At 46.5% G+C, this 24,504-nt stretch overlaps 2 protein-coding genes and 1 long non-coding RNA gene across 4 annotated transcripts in view; 1 reads left to right on the top strand and 2 right to left on the bottom strand.

Annotated features, from left to right (window-relative positions):
* The first annotated feature begins 72 nt into the window (after positions 1–72).
* On the top strand, positions 73–19,746 carry iqgap3 (IQ motif containing GTPase activating protein 3). The gene is made up of 38 exons (XM_084357785.1): positions 73–273; positions 791–878; positions 1,085–1,241; positions 1,500–1,577; positions 1,691–1,767; positions 1,942–2,009; positions 2,236–2,349; positions 2,444–2,622; positions 2,758–2,839; positions 2,939–3,102; positions 3,275–3,362; positions 3,650–3,813; positions 3,919–4,079; positions 4,231–4,346; positions 4,642–4,805; positions 4,977–5,067; positions 5,389–5,556; positions 6,857–6,999; positions 7,133–7,303; positions 7,632–7,715; positions 8,089–8,160; positions 10,487–10,556; positions 10,667–10,875; positions 10,957–11,109; positions 12,093–12,256; positions 12,995–13,219; positions 13,494–13,634; positions 14,484–14,568; positions 14,844–15,076; positions 15,308–15,440; positions 15,566–15,668; positions 16,620–16,746; positions 16,860–16,947; positions 17,056–17,268; positions 17,667–17,824; positions 18,231–18,353; positions 18,790–18,898; positions 19,014–19,746. The coding sequence occupies exons 1-38, from the start codon at positions 252–254 to the stop codon at positions 19,125–19,127; spliced, it is 4,899 nt and encodes a 1,632-aa protein (XP_084213911.1). The 5' UTR covers positions 73–251; the 3' UTR covers positions 19,128–19,746.
* LOC311260235 lies at positions 3,328–4,726 on the bottom strand. The gene is made up of 3 exons (XR_014622977.1): positions 4,636–4,726; positions 4,198–4,294; positions 3,328–3,418 (listed from the first exon to the last, which is right to left on the bottom strand). It is a non-coding gene; the product is annotated as an uncharacterized lncRNA (long non-coding RNA).
* ankrd34a (ankyrin repeat domain 34A) overlaps positions 19,589–24,504 on the bottom strand; it is a 10,223-nt gene continuing 5,307 nt past the window's right edge. For both annotated transcript variants that reach the window (XM_084357800.1, XM_084357801.1), the window contains exon 2: positions 19,589–24,504. This exon is cut by the window's right edge and continues 461 nt beyond it. In XM_084357800.1, coding sequence (XP_084213926.1) covers positions 23,280–24,504 — 1,225 coding nt within the window. In that variant the 3' untranslated portion in view covers positions 19,589–23,279.

The following is a 24,504-nucleotide window of genomic DNA, read 5'->3' as shown; positions in this document are numbered from 1 at the left end:
GCTCCAGCCAATGGGAGAAGCGGCTGGTCGTTGGGCCAATCAGATGGCGGCGGGAGCTTTCAAACTACAGACAGGAAACAGCTCCGAGCAGCGACGGTTTGAACCCGGAGAGTTTCACCTGATTTTACCGTCTGTAGTTTAATCTGTAGTTTAATCTGTGGAGATTAGAAAGACAAGTTTAATTCACCGAGAGGACAGACGACAAGGGAACTAACCCACCGGAGGACAGAGACACGGAGAGGACAGACAACATGGCGGACTGCGACGGACGCTGTGAGTTTCTACATGTTTGACTTCATTAAAGTGTTTTTATGTTCGGCTGCTGGTTCGGCTGCTGGCTCGGCTAGGCTGGTTCGGCTGCTGGTTCGGCTGGGCTGGTTCGGCTGCTGGTTCGGCTGGGCTGGTTCGGCTGGGCTGGTTCGGCTGCCGGCCTTCACTCCGTTTCCTCACAGATCAACAGACGTCTTCATGTTGTCTCATTAAAGGAGACATCAGGTGTCTCTCAGCAGGACACAGATCATAAATGATTAGCAGTTATTGATGAACAGAGTTGTGATAATAGCTTTCATTGTTTAAAATTAATATCAGGTTGTTGTGATCATTGTTGCCGAACTTGTGTTTGATTTGACAACAGTATAAAACTGATAAGAAATCAATCAGTACAATTAATTAATGATCAAAATGTAATAAATCAATGACTCAACTGATCGGTACAGATCTGAATACTGACATCATTGTGTGTGTGTGTGTGTGTGTGTGTGTGTGTGTGTGTGTGTGTGTGTGTGTCCAGATGAGCGTCTGACAGCAGAGCAGATGGATGAACAGAGGATCCAGAACGTGGCTTATCAGTACCTGTGCAGGCTGGAGGAGGCCAAGAGGTCAGTGATGTCACACCCAGCTGATGACTGACAACAACAACAACAACAACAACAACAACAACAACAACAACAACAGCAGCAGCTGTCTCTGCTCTCAGTGGTTCATAAACACAGCAGCTGTTCTTTTCTTCATCATACTGTTTCCTGCTGCTGTGGTCGGTGTGTGACATCACAGACGACATCATCACTGTGTTGTTTCTCCTCAGGTGGATGGAGGCGTGTCTGGGGGAGGAGCTTCCTGCTCCCACTGAGCTGGAGGAGTCGCTGAGGAACGGAGTCATTCTCGCAAAACTGGGTCATCGATTTGCTCCAAACGCCGTCGCTCTGAAGAAGATCTACGACCCCGAGCAGCGCCGATACCAAGTAACAGACACACACACACACACACACACAGACGCGCGCGCGCACACAGACGCACACACACACACACACACACACACACACACACACACACACACACACACACACACACACACACACAGACGCGCGCGCACACACACACACACACACACACACACACACACACGCAGAGCAGATGTATTGATGAGAGCAGTATGTTCGTTCCTGTTCGTGAATATTGATAATCAGACAATCAATAATCCTGTGTATTGATCTGATCAGGCGGTGGGTCTTCAGTTCCGTCACACTGACAACATCAACCACTGGAGGAACGCCATGACCTCACTGGGACTGCCCACGGTCAGTGACACACTATTATTGATCCATCGGAGGATTGATCAGCTGATCACAGTATTGATCAGCTGATCACAGTATTGATTAGCTAATCAGTAATCACTTGTGGTTATTTTCAGATCTTCCACCCCGAAACAACCGACGTGTACGACAAGAAGAACATGCCGAGAGCTGTGTACTGTATCCACGCACTCAGGTGGGTTCACCCATCTGTCTGTCTACCTGTCTGTCTGTCTGTCTCTCTCTCTGACCCGTCTGTCTGTCTACCTGTCTGTCCACTCACCTGTCTGTCTGCTCAACTGTCTGTCTGTCTCTCTCTCTCTCTCTCTCTCTCTCTGACCCGTCTGTCTCTCTACCTGTCTGTCTGCAGCCTGTACTTGTACAGACGGGGTCTGGCTCCTCAGATTTACGACCTGTATGGAAAAGTCAAGTTCACAGGTGAGTGTTGACCTGATCAACTGATCGATCAATAATCATCTGATATCAGCTCATTATATCAGGATTTGTGTGTTATTGATCCATGATTGATTCTGTAGTTTGACTGTAAAATGTTCTGATCAGCAGTTTTATTGATCAGTGAAACATCAGCTGATCAATCAGCTGTGATTACAAGGGGGGCGGTGGCCATCTTGGAATGATTGTGTGTGTATGTGTGTGTGTTCAGAGGAGGAAATCAATAACATGAAGATGGAGCTGGATAAACTCGGGATTCAGATGCCGGCATTTAACAAGATCGGAGGAATTCTGGCCAATGAGCTGTCAGTGGACGAGGCTGCAGGTAGAGAAGGAAGAGCTGATTGGCTGAGAGCTCAGAGGACAGACGCACAGACAGAGAGCAGCTGACAGTGACCTGCTGTGTTTTTTCCCATCAGTGCATGCGGCGGTGATCGCCATTAACGAGGCGGTGGACAGGGGTCAGGTGGAGGTGACGGCAGCGGCGCTGAGGAATCCTAACGCCCTGCTTAGTGACTTACAGGAGCAGCTGATGAGCGTCTACCAGGAGCTGCTGCAGCAGGCCAAGAGGAGGAAGGAGGAGCAGGCAGCACACAGGGTGAGGGCTGCTCTCTGATTGGTCAGAGACACGCTGACTAGAAAGACAAATAAAATGACGTCATCATGTTATCAATACTCCTGATTATTGATTATAGTGTGTGTGTGTGTGTGTGTGTGTGTATGTGTGTGTCAGTGTGGAGGTCCAGAGGACAAAGACATCTATGAAGAGTTTCTGACTCAGAGAGAAATCCAGGACAACGTCCACATCGTCAACCGTGAGTTTATTAACGTGAAATATTTAATTCAGAAAACAATTAAATGTGATGATACTGATCACCTGTCTGTGTGTGTGTCTGTGTGTGTGTGTGTGTCAGTGCGGTCAGCGGTGGAGCAGGTGGATGAAGCCCTGGACTCTGCAGATGAACTCTCTCTGCTTGCAGCTCTGCAGCGGCCATGTTTGGCCCTCAGGGGCCTCCGTACTGACCACGGGCCCTGGTACCTGGAGCAGCTGTTAGCAGACCGCCAGCAGAAGGCCCTGGTACACACACACACACACACACACACACAGATTTAGTTTTTTATGTGTCATCATGTAGATGTTTGTTGTTTTATAAAATCTTTTTAAACCTGATGAGACAAAAGAATTGTGTGTTCGATTTGACACTGATGAGTCATCTGTGACCTCTGACCTTTGACCTCTGTGACCTCAGGATCAGGGCTGTGTTGATCCTCTGGAGCCCGACGAGCTGCAGGAAGCTGTGACCATCGCCAACCAGGACGTTCAGAGAGACAGAGCCAGTAAGTCCCACTGGGTCTGCCCCCGGTGTGCACCGGTCTTTTACTATCAACTGAATCTGTTTGGACAAAAGGACGTGAAGACGTCAGCAGAGACTCAGAGACGGTTTCACTCTTACCTGATGCATAATAATCAAACAATTAATTAATCAAAACAATAATAAGCAGATTGATCATAATCATAAAAAGTTCATCTGTTAACATAAGAGAGCTGGAACTAAACAAATCAATCATTACATTTTTAATCAATAACTATCTGTGTGTGTGTGTGTGTGTGTGTGTGTGTTCAGTGCACGTGGCGGTGCAGACTGTGAATGCGTCACTGCGTCTCTGTGACCCCCGACACACCGTCAGCTGTCTGATGACCCCTGACCTGCAGCTGCCGCAGGTGTTTCCGTTCGCTGCGACTCTTTATCACCGAGAGTTGCAGCTGCTGCAGAGACAGACTGCTCAGGTACACCTGCACACACCTGACAGACGGCACTCAGGGTTACACACAATAACACGACCTCACTCTTTCTGTCATGAGGCGTTAATGTTTCCTGTCTGTCTCCACCAGGGGGAGCTGCAGCAGGAGGAGCTGTTTGTTGCCGCGGAGATGCTGTCAGCTGTCGCTCTCATCAATCAGTCGTTAGAGGCGGGACATCTGCTGCAATTCAGCTCCATATTGGTCAGTCCATCTGCAGGGCTGTCTGATGTGGATGACACGCTGATGGACCGGTACGACTTCACCTGTCTGTCTACTCTGCTGTCTGTCTGCTCTGCTGTCTTTGTCTGTTTGGTTTGTTTATGTATTTTAAATCATGTTTGTTTATTCTGTCACAAATAAACAACTTACTGAAACAAAGTGATGATGTCATCATGTTGTCAGGTATCTCAGGTGTCTGGTTGGTCTGAAGCAACAGGCGGGAAAAGATCTGCTGACCTGGAATCAGCTGCAGGAAGGAATCAACTCTGTCAACAACTCGGCGCAGGACGAACACCAACGTATGGACAGTGTGTCTGTTTCCACTCTTTGTGCTAAGCTACTCCGCACTCTGCATGTTAGTAGCATAAATGTTGGACTGTTCCTTTAACTGAGAGTGAGTCATCGTTGTCTCGCCATGTTCAGAGCTGCAGCGATCAATTGATTATTGTGCAGGAGACTCACTGTCACATATTGATGATCAGACGATGAACGTTTGATGTACTGCTCGTCTGTCTTTACATCACAGCACAGTGGATCAATCAACTGATCAGATAATCAGTAAATTCACTGATCATAAAATCATCTCACCTTCAGAGCTGCTGGCTGTTGGTCAGATTAACAAGGCCGTGATCAGAGGAGACGCTCAGCAGCTGCTGTCCGCTTTGCTGCTGCACTCCTGTGGCGTGGAGGAGGTGCTACCTGCCAACACCTGCAGATACCTGACCCTGCTGAACAGAGCCAGGCAGCACAAAGCTCAGGTAAATCTACACAGGTGACCGCTCACGGGTGACTCCTCACAGGTGACTCCTCACAGGTGACCACAGGCTTTAAACCAAGAGCTCAGACCTGAACCAGGAGCAGAGCTCTGATGTCTTTATCTTCATCATTCAAATCACTTGAAGTCACACGTATTCCTTCTGTCCAATCAGGTGAGCAGAGACCCAGGAGCTGAGCTGTGGTTGGCTGATATCCAGGAAGCAGTGAGGAGAGCCAATCAGGAGAGTCAGAGAGCTCTGAAGTGTGAGTTCTCTTTCAGAGTTCATCTGGAGTCGAGTGTTTTGTGTAACTGGAAACATTTCCTGTTTGATTCAGATTAAAGAGATAAATCTGTGATCAGAAACAGATTTAATGAAGTTAAAGGATCGAAAACTTCTTTTTGTTGTGACGTCAAGAATAAAACAAAGAAATTGGAAAATAAATAATTGAAATAATGTTTTTAAGTTTGCTGTATGTAATGTTTCAAACAGTTTATAATCTGATCTGTGATTTTATCGTGTGTGTGTGTGTCTCTGTGTGTGTGTGTGTGTGTGTGTGTGTGTGTGTGTGTGTGTGTGTGGTCAGTGTGTCTGTCAGTTGCAGCAGTGAATCAGGCCGTGAAGGAGAACCGAGTGAATCAGACTCTTCGTGTTCTGAGTTTACCTGAAGTTCAGCTGCAGGGACTCAAATCTGTCTGTGCTGCAGATTATCAGAGAGAACTCTACAATCTCATCACAGACAGGATACAGACAGGTACTGACCAATCACAGACAGAACTGGTACTGACCAATCACAGACAGAACTGGTACTGACCAATCACAGACAGGATACAGACAGGTACTGACCAATCACAGACAGAACTGGTACTGACCAATCACAGACAGAACTGGTACTGACCAATCACAGACAGGATACAGACAGGTACTGACCAATCACAGACAGGATACAGACTGGTACTGACCAATCACAGACAGAACTGGTACTGACCAATCACAGACAGGATACAGACTGGTACTGACCAATCACAGACAGAACTGGTACTGACCAATCACAGACAGGATACAGACAGGTACTGACCAATCACAGACAGAACTGCTACTGACCAATCACAGACAGAACTGCTACTGACCAATCACAGACAGAACTGGTACTGACCAATCACAGACAGGATACAGACAGGTACTGACCAATCACAGACAGAACTGCTACTGACCAATCACAGACAGGATACAGACTGCTACTGACCAATCACAGTCAGAACTGCTACTGACCAATCACAGACAGGATACAGACAGGTACTGACCAATCACAGACAGGATACAGACAGGTACTGACCAATCACAGACAGAACTGGTACTGACCAATCACAGACAGATCAGGGACGACATCGTCTGTCCTCCCTCACACACGCTCCATCAGTCTGACATGTGACCTATAACTTTAAGGCTGATTCACATTTGATCCGTCGTTGGTTTTCCATTAACTTCAATGAGGCTCGTCTGTTTTTTGGTGCGTGCCGCAGCTGCTTCCACAAAACGCGGCAGAAAAGCTTAAGTTGACTCAACCTTTGGAGGAACGCAGCCCGACATCACAATCCGGTGGCCAATCACATAAGCTGGTGATCAGACTGAAGCCAGTGAGTGAAACGTGTCGTGTGTGTTCAGTCTGGAAGTTTAAAACACAGTAATCATCTGCTCATCCTGGTTGTTTACTGTTACTTTTAATCCATCAATGAGGACAAACGTTCACTAGGAGGACCATCATGCCTGTAGCATAACAACACAGCAGCTCCGTCTTTTGGCAATCTGATCAGTGGGGGTTCCCAACACATCACACACACAGACCACGGGGTGACTCCTACACCACCGCACCAACCTGCAGCGTTTCTCTGCAACACCGGACTGTTTTAAATGAAACGCAGCCTAAGGGGGGGGTGTGTGTGTGTGTGTGTGTGTGTGTGTGTGTGTGTGTGTGTGTGTGTGTGTGTGTGTGTGTGTGTGTGTGTGTGTGTGTGTGTGTGTGTGTGTGTGTGTGTGTGTGTGTGTGTGTGTAGGAGACAACAGGAGTCCGTGGGTTCGAGTCCGGCTCGATGACGGCTTGTTCTACTTCTTCCACCTGAACAGACTGGAGGGCAGCTGGGACAAACCCCATGGCTTCATACAGAACAGTGTGTTCCTGGACCGACACCACATACAGGTGAGACACAGCTGAGCGTCAGTGGTCACAGGACTGTCTCTATATTTCACCGATTCAGTTTCAGGGACAGATTTTGTCTCCTTGCCTGTGATTGGTCAGCAGCAGTGATGTCATGTGTATGATGTCACTGCAGGAAGTGGTCAGCAGTGTTTCAGGCTCGTACAGTCGCAGCGTCCTCTGGCGGAGCAGTGAAGCCATCATCGTTGGTCTGCAGGCTGTCAGTCGAGGGTTCCTGATCAGACAGAAGCTGGAGGCTCGACGAGGTTACCTGATGAGTCACACACCTTCTGTTATTGTCATCCAGGTGAGAACACTGCTGACAGGTTCAGAGGAACAGGATGCCTCACAGAGTCCATGATGTTATTGATCAAGTTCAAACAAGAGATTTACAACAAGTCCAGAGAGTTTGATGAACGTGAGGTTCAGGTTCTAATGTGAGGATCAGGTTCTGCTCGACACCGACGGCAAGATGTGAAACCAGAGTCCAACTGAGGCAGAAATAAATATCTGACATCATCAAGAGTTAAGTGACAGACAGTCAAGTTTAGAAAGTTTAGAAAGCTCAGTTGAAGTTCAGCGTGTTGTTTCTGTTTATGTACTGAAAGCTCACCTGTCTGTCTCCGTGTGTTCAGTCTCACTGGAGGAGATTCGTCCAGCAGGGGGCGTACAGACATCGGCTGCAGTTTCTCTACATGAACTGGAGAGCTGTCGTCAAGGTAACGACTGACCGTCTGAAACTAGTCACACAAATCAAACAACAATCTGTTTTTATGGGTTAAACTCATCAGAGACCAAACAGATGAAGCTTGGAGTCGCATGGCTGAGCTGACGTGTTCGTTCTTTCAATGTCTCCATCAGATGTAAACAACCGGCCAGTATGTGTTAATATGATAGTTTATCTGCTTCCACCTCAGGTTTAAACTCAGATTAGTTAAACCTGAAACAGACTCCAGGAGTTCGATCCAGATTCTCCTGTTGTTGAATGAACTGTTTTTCTGTGTGTGTGTGTGTGTGTGTGTGTGTGTGTGTGTGTGTGTGTGCTTGTGCTTGTGTGTGTGCGCGTGTGTGTGTGTGTGTGTATATCAACAGATTCAGTCGTTTGTGAAGATGTGGTTGGCGAGGAGGAAATATCGAGCTCGACTGAGTTTCTTCAGACGTCACGTGAGTTTCCTGATGTTTCTGATCAGGTTATAGATGATAGATTATTCTTCAACAGATCTGAAGCTCTGTGTTCTTTCAGGACTGCAGATGTTGTAATGGGAATCTTTCTTTCACATCAGAACTGAAGATTAATATAAGCTATTGGTTCCCAGCCTTTGTTACTGAATACACTCCCAGTGTTTCCCCTAGGTTGACGGTAGAGTTGGGCGGTACCCAAATTTTGATACCGTCAAACCTCCTCCCTATTTTAACAGGGCATACGGTATTACCGTGACTAATTAAAAATTATGACGTAAGGCTCAGACGGCGTCACCAAACTGTTGGCTTGCCAACACCGTTCGGAAACTGAATACCAAACACTGATACTGAAACAATAACAACATAACATGCACAATATTAACAACTTTTACAAATAGCAGCTCATAAAAAAGTGCAAATACAACAGTCAAACAGAATTAAATTAACAAACATCCAGAACAGTTTTCGCGCACACAAATCAATTAAATTAAATCACAGCCCAAACAACTTTTAATAACAACAAAGAGCAGCACCTTTTCTGGCTTTAACAGGGCACGTTGTGGACTGACAACTTTACCTGCGGTGCTGAAAACCCGCTCCGATGGTGAGCTTGTGGCACAGACGCACAGGTACTTTCGGGCCACTCGCCTCTGATGCGCCTCCACAGGTATCAGAGGCTCAGTATTGGCGACCCGAACCAGTGTGAACAGATCAGCCAGCGGCGCTGAGAAACTAAAGTAAACAGGTCCTGCACTCAACAAAATATAGAGAAATGTCCCACAAAGCAACGTTACAGGACCAAACAACAGTAACTAGTAACTGATCGTGTCTTTGGCAACTTATATGAGGAAAATAATGTGTCAGTCAGCCTGTCGGTCCGACCGACTCTTCGTCACATTTCTGGCCGAAAAACAGCGTCTGTCCCCGGCAAAAAACTTTAACTCACCAAGTGTTTGTCGCTGTGATTTTTCACTTTCACTCTCTACCTACGAGTGAAACAGTCAGACAGCGTCCAGTTTACTGATGGCGATTATGTAATTATGTAATTTAGAGAAAAACGTAACTTTGTCACTTTCCAGGATGTTTGATGGGTTAGGATCTCATCACAACACATTGTAACAGCATCATATGATTATAAACAGTCAGCAGGTACATGTTTAGATTAACAGGTAAACACCGGGGGAACACCTTGGAAAAAAAACACACATCACCATCATGACGTGTACCGTCACGCCTCTGTTGGAGCCGCGGCGCCGGCTTTCTGTGTGAATTACACTCTGGTTCGTCTTTTACTCCGGAGCTGCTCGGCTCTGTGTGAACAACCAGCGGCGGAGAATTGTGCTGTGTTGTTGTTTCGGAGATGCGTCCTTATTGCACAATTTACAAATTGCCTCATCAGTATTTACCGCCTCTCCCTTCTCGTTAGCATTTTTTTAATGACGGTATTGAAAATGATACCGTTGCTATTTTTAGACCCTGTGGTATACCTTATTACCGTATTACCGCCCAACCCTAGTTGACAGGTATGGGGGGGTGAAGCAGGTGGGCTGCTGCTCTGCTCCATGGATGTACTCTGCTCTGTGCTTGAACCAGCAGCGGCAGAGATACTCTTGCTACTACTAACGTTTGCCTCGCCAGAATCACTCTGAGTACGTTTAAAAAACGTGGATTTTTCCGCCTGTTTTTCAGGCAGGGGGGGTCGACGCGACATGTTGTCCTCTTCTCTCCGTGTCTGTGTGTAGGTGTGTGTTCACGTGTTTGTTTGTGTGTACGCCGGTGCGAAGCTCCGCCCATCGTAAAACAGCGGAGGAGAAGCGTAGATGCGCGACGATGAAGAAAATGAAATATCCTCGCTTAAATTGGATCGGTAACATCATTATTTATTAAAAGAACACGGTCCAGACCTGGGGGGTCTTCCAGAAAGCGGGTTTTGTGAAAACTCTGAGTTTGTTAACTCTGAGATGAGAGAAACTCTGAGTGTTCAGCTCCAGAAGGAGAGGTAACTTAAACTCTGGGTCTGTTAACTGACTCTGTGAACATCACCTGCTCACTGGCAGGTTCACCTGAAGAAACCCTGAGTCTGACGGAGCTGTCTGACAGCGGCTGTCGTTTCCTTCTCACAACCAGGACAGAGGAAGTCTGTCTGAACACACCTGTCAGACTCAACAAGGTTACAGCTGCAGAGCCAGGCTGGCTGCTTCTCTCTGTTTACAGTCCTTATGCTAAGCTAGGCTAACCTGCCTTCATCTGAACATATTACTAACCGACACCTGCCAGCCAATCAGAAACCAGTATCCTGTGTCCACAGGTGGGTGCTGTCGTAAAGATCCAGGCCTTCTTCAGAGCCAACAGGGCGCGAGATGAGTACAGGATGCTGGGTAAGCTGACCTCACCTCTGATTGGTCGGTTGGGATGTGTGACATCATCAAATGTTATTACTCATTTAAAAACTCAGTCATTAGTAAGCCCCTCCCCTCACCTGTCGCAGTGCACTCGGCCACGCCCCCCCTGCCTGTGGTCAGGAAGTTCGTTCACCTGCTCGACCTGGGCGATGGTGACATCAGAGAGGAGGCGGAGCTTCTGCGTCTGAGGGAGGAGGTGGTGAGGACGATCCGCTTCAACCGCCAGCTGGAGGCAGACCTCAACCTGATGGACCTGAAGATCGGCCTGCTGGTCCGCAACAGAGCCACGCTGCAGGTAAGAGGACAGATGACAGGGGAACCTGCTCCCTAACCTGTCTTGCCTCGTCAGTGCTAACAAGCCTGTCTGTGTGAACAGGAAGTGGTTTGTCACTGTAAGAAGCTAACGAAGAAGAACAAGGAGCAGCTGTCGGACATGATGGACATGGGGAGGAGTAAAGGACTGAAGGCTCTGAGTAGAGAGAGGAGAGACAGACTGGAGGCCTACCAGCACCTGTTCTACCTGCTGCAGGTGAGACCTAGGCCGTTTTCGAAACCGCATACTACCGTACTGCCTGCTACATACTGCGTTAGTATATACTGTATACTGCATACTGAATGTGGGATTCAGCATGCTACTTCAGCAGACCGACGCCGTTCACACTGCAGTATGCAGTAGCAAGTTTCCCAGAATGCATTTCGTGGCGACCGGCAGCGGTAGTTGTAAAACAGGCACAGAGCTGTTTTATTTTCTGCTGTAGCGCTGTTAATATGTCACTTTATTAAGTTTTAATATGTTTTCATGTAGAAAGTAACCGTTCAGATCCCCAGTGTGCGGTTAGTTTACTCAAATGACGGCTGTTTAGTAATTTGCCTCGATGTTTTCGGAGAAGTGAAGCTCCAGAAGGAGCGGCTCGTCTCAGAGGCAGGCTCCAGCGCATTGCATTGTGGGAAACAGTAGGCAGAGTAGACTGGTCGGATGCATACTGGAAATATTTTCCGAATCAGTACGACATCCGGGAACTTTTCACATACTGCAGATTTTGCTTTTGTTTGCATACTACATACTACATACTACATTTTGGCCAAATCAGTACGTACTGGCAGTATAGTATGCGGTTTCGAATACAGCCCAACAGTGTACAGGTGTTCACACAGGTGACGGAGCACCTTCTTACATTATTACTCACCTCATTCCTGTCTAACCTGACGAACACAACACACACCTGTCTGCTGGAGCTACGTACAGTGTTTGTGATTGGTAGATGTGTGTGTGATCAGTGATGTCAGCTACACAGTCTTCACTGGTCGTATTACTCCAGTTATTGTGTCCAGTAACATGTAAACCATGCAAACTACTCACCTCCACCTGCAGAGTGCACTCTGATTAGAAGCTCTCCAGTGAAAAAGTAATCCAGTACTGATAATTGATCAGTCTTTGATCCGATCTGATTGGTCTGATGTCTTGCTCACTGAAACTTTACGTGTGTCTGTGTGTCTGTGTGTGTGTGTCAGACTCAGCCTCTGTACCTGGCTCAGCTGATCTTCCTGATGCCTCAGAGTCGCTCCACCTCCTTCATGGAGATGTTGGTGTTCAGTCTGTTCAACTACGGCTCCGACCGACGGGAGGCCTACCTGCTGCTGCAGCTGTTCACTGAGGCGCTGCGATACGAGATCAGGTCACTGACACACACGTATACAGTATACACACATATACAGTATATATACACACACACACACACACACACACACACACGTATACAGTATATATACATACATATAACATATAAACACACACACACACACACACACATTTACAGTATATACACATACTTATACACACACGTATACAGTATATATACACACACACACACACACACGTATACAGTATATATACACACACACACACACACACGTATACAGTATATATACATACATATAACATATAAACACACACACACACACACATTTACAGTATATACACATACTTATACACACACGTATACAGTATATACTATATACATACATATAACATAAACACACACACACACGTATACAGTATATACACATACTTATACACACACGTATACAGTATATACTATATTCATACATATATATACACACACACGCGTATACAGTATATACACATACTTATACACACACGTATACAGTATATACTATATACATACATATAACATAAACACACACACACACACACGTATACAGTATATACTATATACATACATATATATTTATATGTAGGTCTGGTTGATTGGTTTGTATTTCTGTATAAGGACCCTTAGGGACGTGTTAGGTGATCAATGAATCTTCAGAGTTTTAATTAAATGAATTCACTTTAATATAATAATCAGTTTGATGTAATAAATCAGAACCATGTCTCTGTGTGATGATGTCAGACTGAAGGTGGAGCAGCCTCAGGATGTGGTCACAGGTAACCCCACCGTCATCAAGATGTTGGTGAATTTTTACCGCCACGCTCGCGGTCAGAACACCCTGCGGGAGTCTCTGGGTCCGGCTCTGCAGGACGTCCTGCTGGACCGGACTCTGAGCATCAGGACCGACCCAGTGGAGGTCTACAAGACCTGGATCAACCAGACTGAGACCCAGACCGGACACAAGAGGTGTGAACAGACACAAAACTGATTCACCTGGACGACTATTGTTCTGACTGGGCCACAGTTCACCTGTGTGTTCCTGACATCCTCACATCTTTACTTCATTATCACCTGGTCACATGGTCCTGACCAGTAACATCCGGCCGGGAGCTAATGAAGTGAAGGAGGCAGCGAGGGCATGATGATGTCAGGAATACTCATTAACTGTCTGACTCTGAGAGCAGCTGAATTCTGACCCTGTCAGCTCTCCATACCTGACTCACCTGTTTGTGTCCTGCAGCTCTCTACTGTACGAGGTCTCACCTGCCGACGCTCTGAGTCACCCCGAAGTCCAGAGACGCATCGACGTTGCCATCATCAACCTGAAGAACCTGACGGACCGAGTGCTCAAAGCCATCACCTCCAACCTCCACAAACTACCGTACGTCTCCACCTTAACACCTCCAACCCCCACAAACTACCGTACCTCTCCACCAAAAGACCTCCAACCTCCACAAACTACCTTACGTATCCACCTAAACACCTGCAACCTCCACAAACTACTGTACGTCTCCACCTAAACATCTCCAACCTCCACAAACTACCGTACCTCTCCACCTAAACACCTCCAACCTCAACAAATTACCATGCCTCTCCACCTGTTCACCTCCAACCTCCACAAACTACCGTACATCTCCATCTGTTCACCTCCAATCTCCACAAACTACCGTACCTCTCCACCTAAACACCTGCAACCTCCACAAACTACTGTACGTCTCCACCTAAACATCTCCAACCTCCACAAACTACCGTACCTCTCCACCTAAACACCTCCAACCTCAACAAATTACCATGCCGCTCCACCTGTTCACCTCCAACCTCCACAAACTACCGTACATCTCCATCTGTTCACCTCCAATCTCCACAAACTACCGTACCTCTCCACCAAAAGACCTCCAACCTCCACAAACTACCTTACGTATCCACCTAAACACCTGCAACCTCCACAAACTATTGTACGTCTCCACCTAAACATCTCCAACCTCCACAAACTACTGTACCTCTCCACCTGTTCACCTCCAACCTCCACAAACTACTGTACCTCTCCATCTGTTCACCTCCAATCTCCACAAACTACCTTACGTATCCACCTAAACATCTGCAACCTCCACAAACTACTGTACGTCTCCACCTGTTCACTGGTGTGTGTGTGTGTGTGTGTGTGTGTGTGTGTGTGTGTGTGTGTGTGTGTGTGTGTGTGTGTGTGTGTGTGTGTGTGTGTGTGTTGTAGGTATGGATTACGTTACACAGCGAAGGTTCTCAGAGACGCTCTGAAGATGAAGTTTCCTGAAGCCAGTGACGATGAGCTCTACAAGGTAACAGAGTGTCGACCAGTCGGCTGCTGATTGATCATTCAGGATGATGTCATCTGATATCATCTGATCGGTGAATGTATATCTCAAATGTTTGAGCTCATTTAGAATCAGAGTTTGTCCTCCAGAGGGCGCCGACCAGAAGACATGATGCTCAGTGTGTTTATTAAAACGTTCAGATGAGGGACACCAGGCTGAATCAACACTGAAGCTGTGAAGGATCTCAAAAACCACATTAGAGCTGTGATGTCAATTCCTGTCTATGTGACCTCCCTCAGATTGTCGGTAACCTGGTCTACTATCGCTACATGAACCCGGCGGTTGTGGCTCCAGACGGTTTCGACGTGGTGGAGCGGTCCGCCGGCTCCACCCTGCAGCCGGAGCAGCGTCACATCCTGGGCTCTATCGCCCGCATGCTGCAGCACGCCGCCGCCAACAAACACTTCCACGGAGATGGATACCACGTCAGAGCTCTAAACCAGTACATCAGTCAGACCCACAACAAGTTCAGGTCAGAAGCCTCATGTGACCTTTGACCCTGTAACCACCACCCAGTCCAAACGTCAAACCCCCTCGGAGTTACACATTGTATTAGAGTACGACTTATATTTGAGTGTTTAAAGTGAACACAGGGAAACATTTGTGTGAAAATGCAGCAGACAGTCCTGGACTGGACTGGACCGAACCAGGCTGCACTGGACTGGACTGGAATGATGAGGTTCTGGTTGTTTATTTCCAACAGGAAGTTCCTGATGTGTGTTTGTGACGTTCCTGAACCAGAGGACAGATTCAACATGGATGAGTACTCTGAGCTGCTCATCGTCAACAAACCTGTCGTCTACATCTCCGTCAGCGAGCTGCTCAACACACACAAGGTCTGTACAGAGAGCCCGGACCAGGATCTGGACCAGGTCCTGGTCCTGGATCAAAAAGTAAACATCATGTCTGCAGTTGCATTCTCAATGTGTGTGTGTGTGTGTATGTGTGTTTGCGTGTGTAGTTGTTGTTGGAGCAGCAGGAAGTTTTGTGTCCCGACCCGTCTGACCCTCTGAGGCTGCTGCTGAAGGACCTCGGCTCAGTGCCCACCCTGCAGGAGCTCATCGGTACTACAGCTGATACTACTGCTACTACAACTGATACTACTGCTACTACAGCTGATACTACTGCAACTACAACTGATACTACTGCTACTACAACTGATACTACTGCAACTACAACTGATACTACTGCTACTACAACTGATACTACTGCAACTACAACTGATACTACTGCTACTACAGCTGATACTACTGCAACTACAACTGATACTACTGCTACTACAACTGACACTACTGCAACTACAACTGATACTACTGCTACTACAACTGATACTACTGCAACTACAACTGATACTACTGCTACTACAGCTGATACTACTGCTACTACAGTTGACACTACTGCTACTACAACTGACACTACTGCTACTACAGCTGATACTACTGCTACTACAACTGACACTACTGCTACTACAGCTGATACTACTGCTACTACAACTGACACTACTGCTACTACAGCTGATACTAATGCTACTACAACTGACACTACTGCTACTACAGCTGATACTACTGCTACTACAACTGACACTACTGCTACTACAACTGACACTACTGCTACTACAGCTGATACTACTGCTACTACAGCTGACACTACTGCTACTACAGCTGATACTACTGCTACTACAACTGATACTACAGCTGATACTACTGCTACTACACCCGATACTACTGCTATTACAGCTGACACTACAGCTACTACAACTGATACTACAGCTTATACAACTGACACTACAGCTACTACAACTGACACTACAGCTACTACAACTGACACTACTGCTACTACAACTGACACTACAGCTACTACAACTGACACTACTGCTACTACAACTGATACTACTGCTACTACAACTGACACTACTGCTACTACAACTGATACTACTGCTACTACAACTACATCAGACCTTCTAAACACTACAGGAAGTGAACAGTGATGTGACGCCTGTGCTTTCTACCCTTCAGGAGAGTCTTCTTCAGCAGATCCAGGATCAGAGTCCAGTAAGATGGAGGTGTCTCTGACTCTCACCAACAAGTTCGACATCTTCAATGAGTCTGACGACAAACCAGACACCAGAGGACTGCTGCTCAGGTAGCTTAGCCTGTTAGCCTGTCAGTATGTTAGTTAGGGTCCAGAGCTGGATGTGCTGTACTGAGCGTGCTCAGATGGAACGGGTCAGATGACAGGTTTTATTGTGTTTTCAGCACGAAGCAGCTGATCATTGATGTTATCAGGACGCAGTCAGGTGACTCTCTGAGTGACATCCTGAGAGCGTCTGCGTCACGTGACCAGGTACACACACAGACACACACACACACACACACACACACACACAAACACACACACACACAGGTACAGGTGAACCTCAGGTAAACTTCCATCGTCTCTTCTTGTCTACAGGAAGTGTGTCATGATTGGCTGGTACAGCGGCGTGCTCGGCAGGACGCTCGTACACCTGAGAAGATGAAGAGGAACCAGTCTCTGGTCACCAACGGCAACCTGAGCCTAGAGGAGAAGAAGAGGAAGATCCTGAGGAGTCTCCGTCGTCTGGAGGGACTGGGAGTCCTGAGACCACCTCAGGCTGAAAACCAGATCCTGCAGATGATCGCCAAGGTGACCAATTGCACACAGACACGCCTGGAACAGGAAGTGATGTCACATTTGTGGGCATTTTTTCAGCGGTTTTTACAAGTTGAAATATTTTGAAGTCTTCGCTCCACAGCTGGAGGTGTTCATGAAGTGCGACCTCATCTGTGGTCACAGTCTGACTGGACCGAATCGGACTCATCTATTGATGACTTACAGTTACAAACAGGAGCAGCCTCTCTGTGTGAGCTCCTGATTGGCTCCTCAGCCAGTCACTCATAAATCCTGTTCTTTTATTGGTTGTTTTACTCTCAGTGATCAGGAAGCTGGACGGACTCATGAGGAGAGAAAATACTAAACATTTCATTATTTAAATCAACATTTGAACTAATATTAAATTATTAAATGGTCTAAACTCCCTCCAGGACATCCGTCAGCAGCGTCTGCACCGTCAGCGCCGGGGGGCGGAGCTTCAGAAGCTGCGTCAGACTCTCAGCAGCCTGCAGGCAAAGAGCAGCTTCCACAGTGAACAGGTGGACTACTACAGACATTACATCACTTCCTGTTTGGACAACCTGACCAGGTACACACACACACACACACACACACACACACACAGCACAGACAGCTCAGCTGAGGTGTTCTGTACTGAACATGTAAATAATCTACAGTTTGTTCTCATATCTCAATAAAACTACACTAACTCAGGTCAGACTGTCAGCCAGCCTGAGACGTGTCTGTTGTCTAGAGATCAAACACTCGCAGTAATCCCAGCTCACACATCAGAGAGTCTTTAAATGTTACAGCTCAAAATGACAATAGAAAAGAACTAGTCTGATGATGTCACAGCATGACGTCACAGTGATTCAGTCTACGAGACACAACATCCAGCAGAAAGGTGTCTGATTGGACGAGCAAAACTCCGGCAGAAGATTGAAACCCCACTTTACTTCAGGTCGGTGTGAACGTTTCTGCCATTTGTGTTGCAGTAAATCGACCAATAAGAAGGCAGCCGACAGCAAAGGGAAGAAGCTTCCTGCTCTGAGCTACAGCGCCGCCCGGCTGCAGGAGAAAGGAGTTCTGTTAGAGATCCAAGACCTGCCGGCTACCCAGTGAGAGCACACTCCTAACATGATGACATCACAACGTAACAACACAACACGCTTCTGATGTTCTACTGTAACATGATGACATCACAACGTAACAACACAACACGCTCCTGATGTTCTACTGTAACATGATGACATCACAATGTAACAACACAACACGCTCCCGATGTTCAACTGTAACATGATGACATCACAACGTAACAACACAACACGCTCCTGATGTTCAACTGTAACATGATGACATCACAACGTAACAACACAACACGCTCCTGATGTTCAACTGTAACATGATGACATCACAATGTAACAACACCTCAACACCATCTGAAAACACAAGAACGTCACTTTAATGTTTTATTTGATGAGTCATTACACGATTGATCATAGTTTTAATTTAAACAGAAAGTGAACCGAACCGATCTGAACCGATCTGTTCCAGGTTCAAGAACGTCGTCTTTGACATCATCCCTGGACCTGAGAGAGGAAGTTTCAACGTCAAAGCTCGATTTCTCGGAGTCGAGATGGAAGAGTTCCTGCTGAAATACCAGGTACAAACCAGGCTACACACTGAGCCAAACCAGGCTACATACTGAGTCCAAAACATACAAATATTTAGGGTGTGTGTGTGTGTGTGTGTGTGTGTGTGTGTGTGTGTGTTAATAGGACCTGCTGCAGCTGCAGTACGAGGGCGTGGCGGTGATGAAGATGTTCGACAAGGCGAAGGTCAACGTCAACCTGCTCATCTTCCTCCTTAACAAAAAGTTTTTCAAGAAATGAGCTGAGTGATGCTCTAACCATACACGCCTATCTCTGTTTGTGTAGCTCACTACATTATCTATTTTGATATAGCTCTATTTAGTACAGAGTGAAGCATCGTATACTCCTATCTCTGTGCTTTAATGTCACTGCGGCAACAAGGCGTCCTTCTTCATACTGATTGGTTGATAAACGTGTTAATCAATAATATAAGCTTTATTGTCATGAATGTCATTATCATGTTATTGCATTACTACATTTAAATAACAGAGCAGAAAGACAGTCTGAACAGAGTGAAACATCTTTACACTCCTATCTCTGTTATTATGTCTCACTACATTGTGTTTCTATGTCCAGTTTTATCATACAGAGTGAAGCATCTTCACTCTACTTCCATCTTTGCATGTGATCACCCTGTTTTAATCCCAGTGGAATTTAATCAGAGTGAAGCCTCTTCTTTACACTCCTATCTCTGTTATGTGTCACTACCTTGTCTGTTAGTGATCAGCTGTTCTGATACCTGATTGATAACAGATGATCAACAACTGTAAATATTTTCTGTCTGTCGATGAAGAGAAACTTTATAACGTGTTTGAACTTCCTGTCAAACTTTAATCAATAAATATCTGATTGCTTCAGATCAATATGTGTCATTATTAATATCACAGCTCCAATTGATTGATCGGTTGGTTTATTGATTAATTGAAGCTCTTCCTGAGCTGTAGGTTGCAGGAAACATGGCAGATCAGTGTGAGGTCCTGTCTGTTTACGTCACTGGAGAGGAGCTGGACAGGAAGTGATGTCAGAGGAGAGTTTACTGAAGTACAAACAGAAATCAGCTGATTGTTTGAATTCGAGGCCAGATGACGTTTATCAAACTATTGTTTTGATTGACAGATTGACTTTTCATGGCTTCATTCATTGGACAGATTGAGATACGACGGGACGGGATGAGGGACGAGATGAGGGGTATGAATGTAGGAAGAAGTTTGTAAATGTCTTCATCACATCAGCCTGTTGTTGTTTGTGTAGACAAAGACACGTACACACACACACACACACACACACACCAGTTCCAGTGCTGGTTGATCATAAGCTGCAGAATCGTCTGATTTTTGAATGGAGTCTGGTGTGACACTTACTGGACGCAGCAGGTTTGATAGTTGAACATGAAACATGTTTTTATTCCACAGTTTGAGTTACAATCAGACTGAAAGAAGAAAAATAGATCACAGAGTCATCAGAGACTTTTCAATCTGCTGACAGGCAAGTACAAAAATACTCTGATTTAGTTTAAACTTCAAGTATCTACGTACAACAACAAGGTCCATCACACACACCAGTCGGAACCAATATTAACCAGTCTGAACCAGTTCGGGAGTGGAGCTCAGACCTGCTAACAATATATCAGACTCACCTGCAGTCTCACCTGAGCTCGACTCCTTCAGGACACTTTTCAAACCCTCCGACTGAAAACAATCAGTCCAGAAACAGGACGACATTCAACAGTTAAATTCTGAGAAGTCTTCGAACTTTATCTTCATTCTGATGACGGCATCATCGAAAAACATTTCAATCAAACCTCATCAACAAAATTAATCTCGCATAAACTTTATAAAAACACTTTCCTGTAAATCAGCTTCATCTCGGTGTCCAGGGTTAGCCTAGCTTAGCACAAAGACAGGAAGCAGGGGCAACCTGTTAGCCTAGCTCCTGCTGGAGATAACTATCCGTAGCATTTTGTTTTCCGGTGAGCAGCAGCGACGGCGACGGTTCAGTTTAAAGTAGAATTCTGTTATTTTCATGATATTTTTTTAGAGTAACAGGAAACTTTAATTAATTGTGCTTTGTGTAAACCAGTCAGTGTGTTGTGCAGTTTGCACACACGGGGCAGGAGAAGTTTCCTGAATCTCTACAGCGGAGGTTGAGGTACATGAATCATCGTCAGAAGGATTTGATGAGAAAAACTCAAGAGCCGAAACAAAACGCAGAGCAAAGACTCCACACTGGTAGTTTCACTATAAACACGACTTCTTCACGCTACAGCTAGCTTCAAACTGCGGTTACATTAAGATACATGTTGATTGATGTTAGCACGCAGCTAGCTTAGCTCCCTAGAAAGAGAATGAAGTGCTCCTGGCTGCAGGCAGCTTCAGTCTGTGGTGTAGAAATGTGACATTTCAGCAGCAGTTCATTTGAGAAAACTGATCAGTTAATTAATAAATTGTGATGGATCACATTAATCAATACATTCTTTCATTGTGCTGACAGAGTCCAGAATGGAAGAAGTTAACGTAGCTTATTAGCTAACATTCAGTTTGACTGTTGGCACATTTGTTTGCTGAGTTTTATTTTCCATCTTTAGTAACTTTATTAAATGAAACGACAAGGAAGAGGAAACGGAGATATCGTGACTGACTTGTGCTAGCATGTTAATAGTTAGCTGCCCAGCTAACTAGCCCATCATCACTGTGTCAGACCCTATAAACATATTTCACATTATGGCTACCCATCTTTATGTGTCTGTGCTAAGCTAGGCTAGCTGTGTCCTATAACTGGACGCACAGATGAATCCATGTTCTCCTGAAGAGGACACAGAAAATGTGGGACTATTCCTTTAACTGCCCTTCAGCGCCCCCTTGTGTTGAAACAGACATGCCCGACTCTTTACAGTATTTACAGTCTCAGCAGTTTTGGTTCATATCGTCCACATGACTTCTTTGGAATTTCATAAACAAGAAAAGTACATTTTATTTAACTTCCTGTCGTACAAACGAGATCAGAACTGAGCTGTGACGTTGAGTTCAATACAGAAACGCTTCAGAGGATCATTTACACAGAAATACCAGCTATTATATTGACTATTGTGTAGATAATTACAGTACATACAGCGCAGTAGGTAGTTTCACACGTCTTCAGTAAGGAACAGCAGATTATAAATGATTCAAATAATAAATACGTCGCTTCGTTAACGAGAAGACGACTGATCTGATCTCAGTTCAGGTGCAGCAGAAGCTTCATGTTTTCATCCGTCAACATGAGACACGACCTCAGTGCAAATTGTGCGTCTGTAAACATCGAATGAGTTCAATTATTTCAGTTATATCATAGTTTCATGAGTTTGTGATGCAGCGAGAACGATGGAGGGTTCAGAGGAAGCATCGGGAACCAGATGTAACCTTCAGAGAGCCGCACACACAAACACACCTCCGACTGAACCTGGCGATGAGAAGGTTCATTCAAACATCACCAGGAACAGAAACATAAGTGCTGCGTTTAAAATAAAATAACTTCATTTGAACTTTGTAGAGAGACGACTTCAGTTTGTCAGCTGTGATGGAGACGATTATGGACCTCCTCAGACCAAAGATTCACCACGAGACGAGTTCAGTTGTTCTGTTTGTGACGACCCAAGATGGTGTCTCCATGGCAATGACTCTACTTCTGTTGTTCATGCCGGATTTTTTTGTAGCTGCAGACGGTTGATTATGGACCAAAGACAAAAAAAGACCATTCATTTATATTTTCATGTGTTTTGGGATCAAAATCTGAAGTTTTTCACGAGCAGTAACTCTGTTTCCATGGCAACACCTGAGAGTTTAACACACACCTGGAAACAGTCATCACATCCCATCAGGTATCATTGAACCCTTCAGCCCTGCTTTGAGCCAGAGAGCTAAAACAGTAAATCTAATCTGATTGAATGTGTAACGACCGTGTCAGCATCTGTTCCCGCTGCAGCTCTGCTGTTTAAAGGAGTTGATGTAGTTTCGACCAACTGACTTTGCTGATTGGCTGTTGAAGCAGGTGACATGCCTTACGTTATAAAACCTGGTGACTTGATAAGTGAGTCGCAGAAGACGCCGTCAGCTGTCCTGAGAGGAGCTGTGACCGTCGGTTCTCTAAAGGTTTTTGTCTCGTTGTGAACCTTCTGTTTGGTTTCTTACATTGATGTTGATGAACTGACACGAATCTCAGAACCAGAAGTTACAGTTTAAATTTGAACCTGGTTTTATAAAGTTGACGCATGTTTGAACTTTCTCTCACTTTAATAAAGTCTCTGTCAGTGCAGCCCTCTATAAACATCACTGTTCATCAGTTCTTCAGTCCAGTAAATCACCTCCCTAAAAGTCTGCTGCTACCCATCATGCCTTACTCCGATGCCTCCGGTCATCAATCCCCGTTGGACTCGATGACCTTCTCGGCCAGGATCTCCTGGAAGGTGGAGAGCTGCTTCATCTGCTCCGTCTGCATCGAGTGCCTCCTCATCAGCTTCTTCTTCATCTTGAAGTCCGGGCCACGTTTTGGCGAGGCCGGGGCCACCGGGACCAGGATCTTGTGTCCCGAGTGGATGGGGGAGGTGGGCTTGCCGTTGGCCCGGATGTCGGGGATGGGTCTCTGGGGGTTGATGTTGAGTGGAGGCAGGAAGCCAGGCCTTGTGTGGGAGATGTGGTCCAGCAGGAGGGTCCCGGAGCCCCGGCGCTCCAGGAGACCGGGGGGACGCCTCCGCATGGTGATGGGGGACACCGAGTTGGGGATGTTCTCCAGAGACTCCCTGGACGAGCTGGTGACCAGGGACAGGGGGGAGGCGTTGTACCTCCTCCGCTCCACAGACACCCGACCAGAGTCCGGAGACCCGGGGATGGACTCGGGACAGAGGTGGGTGTCTGACTCATAGTGCTCCATCCGGGTTAGTTTGGGATGAGCCAGGGCCCGGGCTACAAGCGCCCCAGGTCCCCCGCTGTTCTCCTGGGACTCCGGGGCCGTGTTCCTACGGTACAAGATCTGGTGTTGCTGGACTTTGTCTGCCCAGGAGGAACCGGAGAGGGCTGCGCAGTCCTCAGAACAGGACCGGTCAATGAGTTTCGGGGAACAGGGGTCGTGGGTCTCGATACTATGTCGCCGTGACAACAGAGGCCTAACTGACTCTGTGATGGACAGGCCGTTAATCTCAGTGATCGTCCTGTTCAGGTCACAGCTGCCCTCCTCCGCCAGACCTCCATCTACCTGCTCCTGAGGGACTCCACTCAGCACCGAAGGCGCTACCAGGCCCCAGGGCTCCGAGTTCAGCCGCTTCAACAGCTTGCGTGGCGGCGGTCTCTTTTCTCCTGGAGGTCGGGCTGAAGGTAAAGGTAAAGCTGAGGTGAGCGCGAAGCTGAAGATCCCCTCCTCATCTTTGCTCTTGTCTCCTGCCGGCGAGGAGGTGCCGATCTCCACCTCAGAAGGAGACATGCAGGCTGGAGACAGTTTGTCCACGATGCCTGGCGAGGGGGGGGAGTTGAGGTACTGCTTGGTCTTCTTTGTGCCTGACGGAGACGTGTCAGTGGTGATGATGATCACCTCCTTGCCTTTGGCCTTACAGGCATCCAGCAGCACCTGCAGAGTGTCGCGGTCTCCC

This window comes from Pagrus pagrus, assembly GCF_965226575.1.
Source record: "Pagrus pagrus genome assembly, chromosome: 7".
Lineage (NCBI taxonomy): Eukaryota > Metazoa > Chordata > Actinopteri > Spariformes > Sparidae > Pagrus > Pagrus pagrus.
This window is presented reverse-complemented; position numbering and strand designations above follow the sequence as displayed.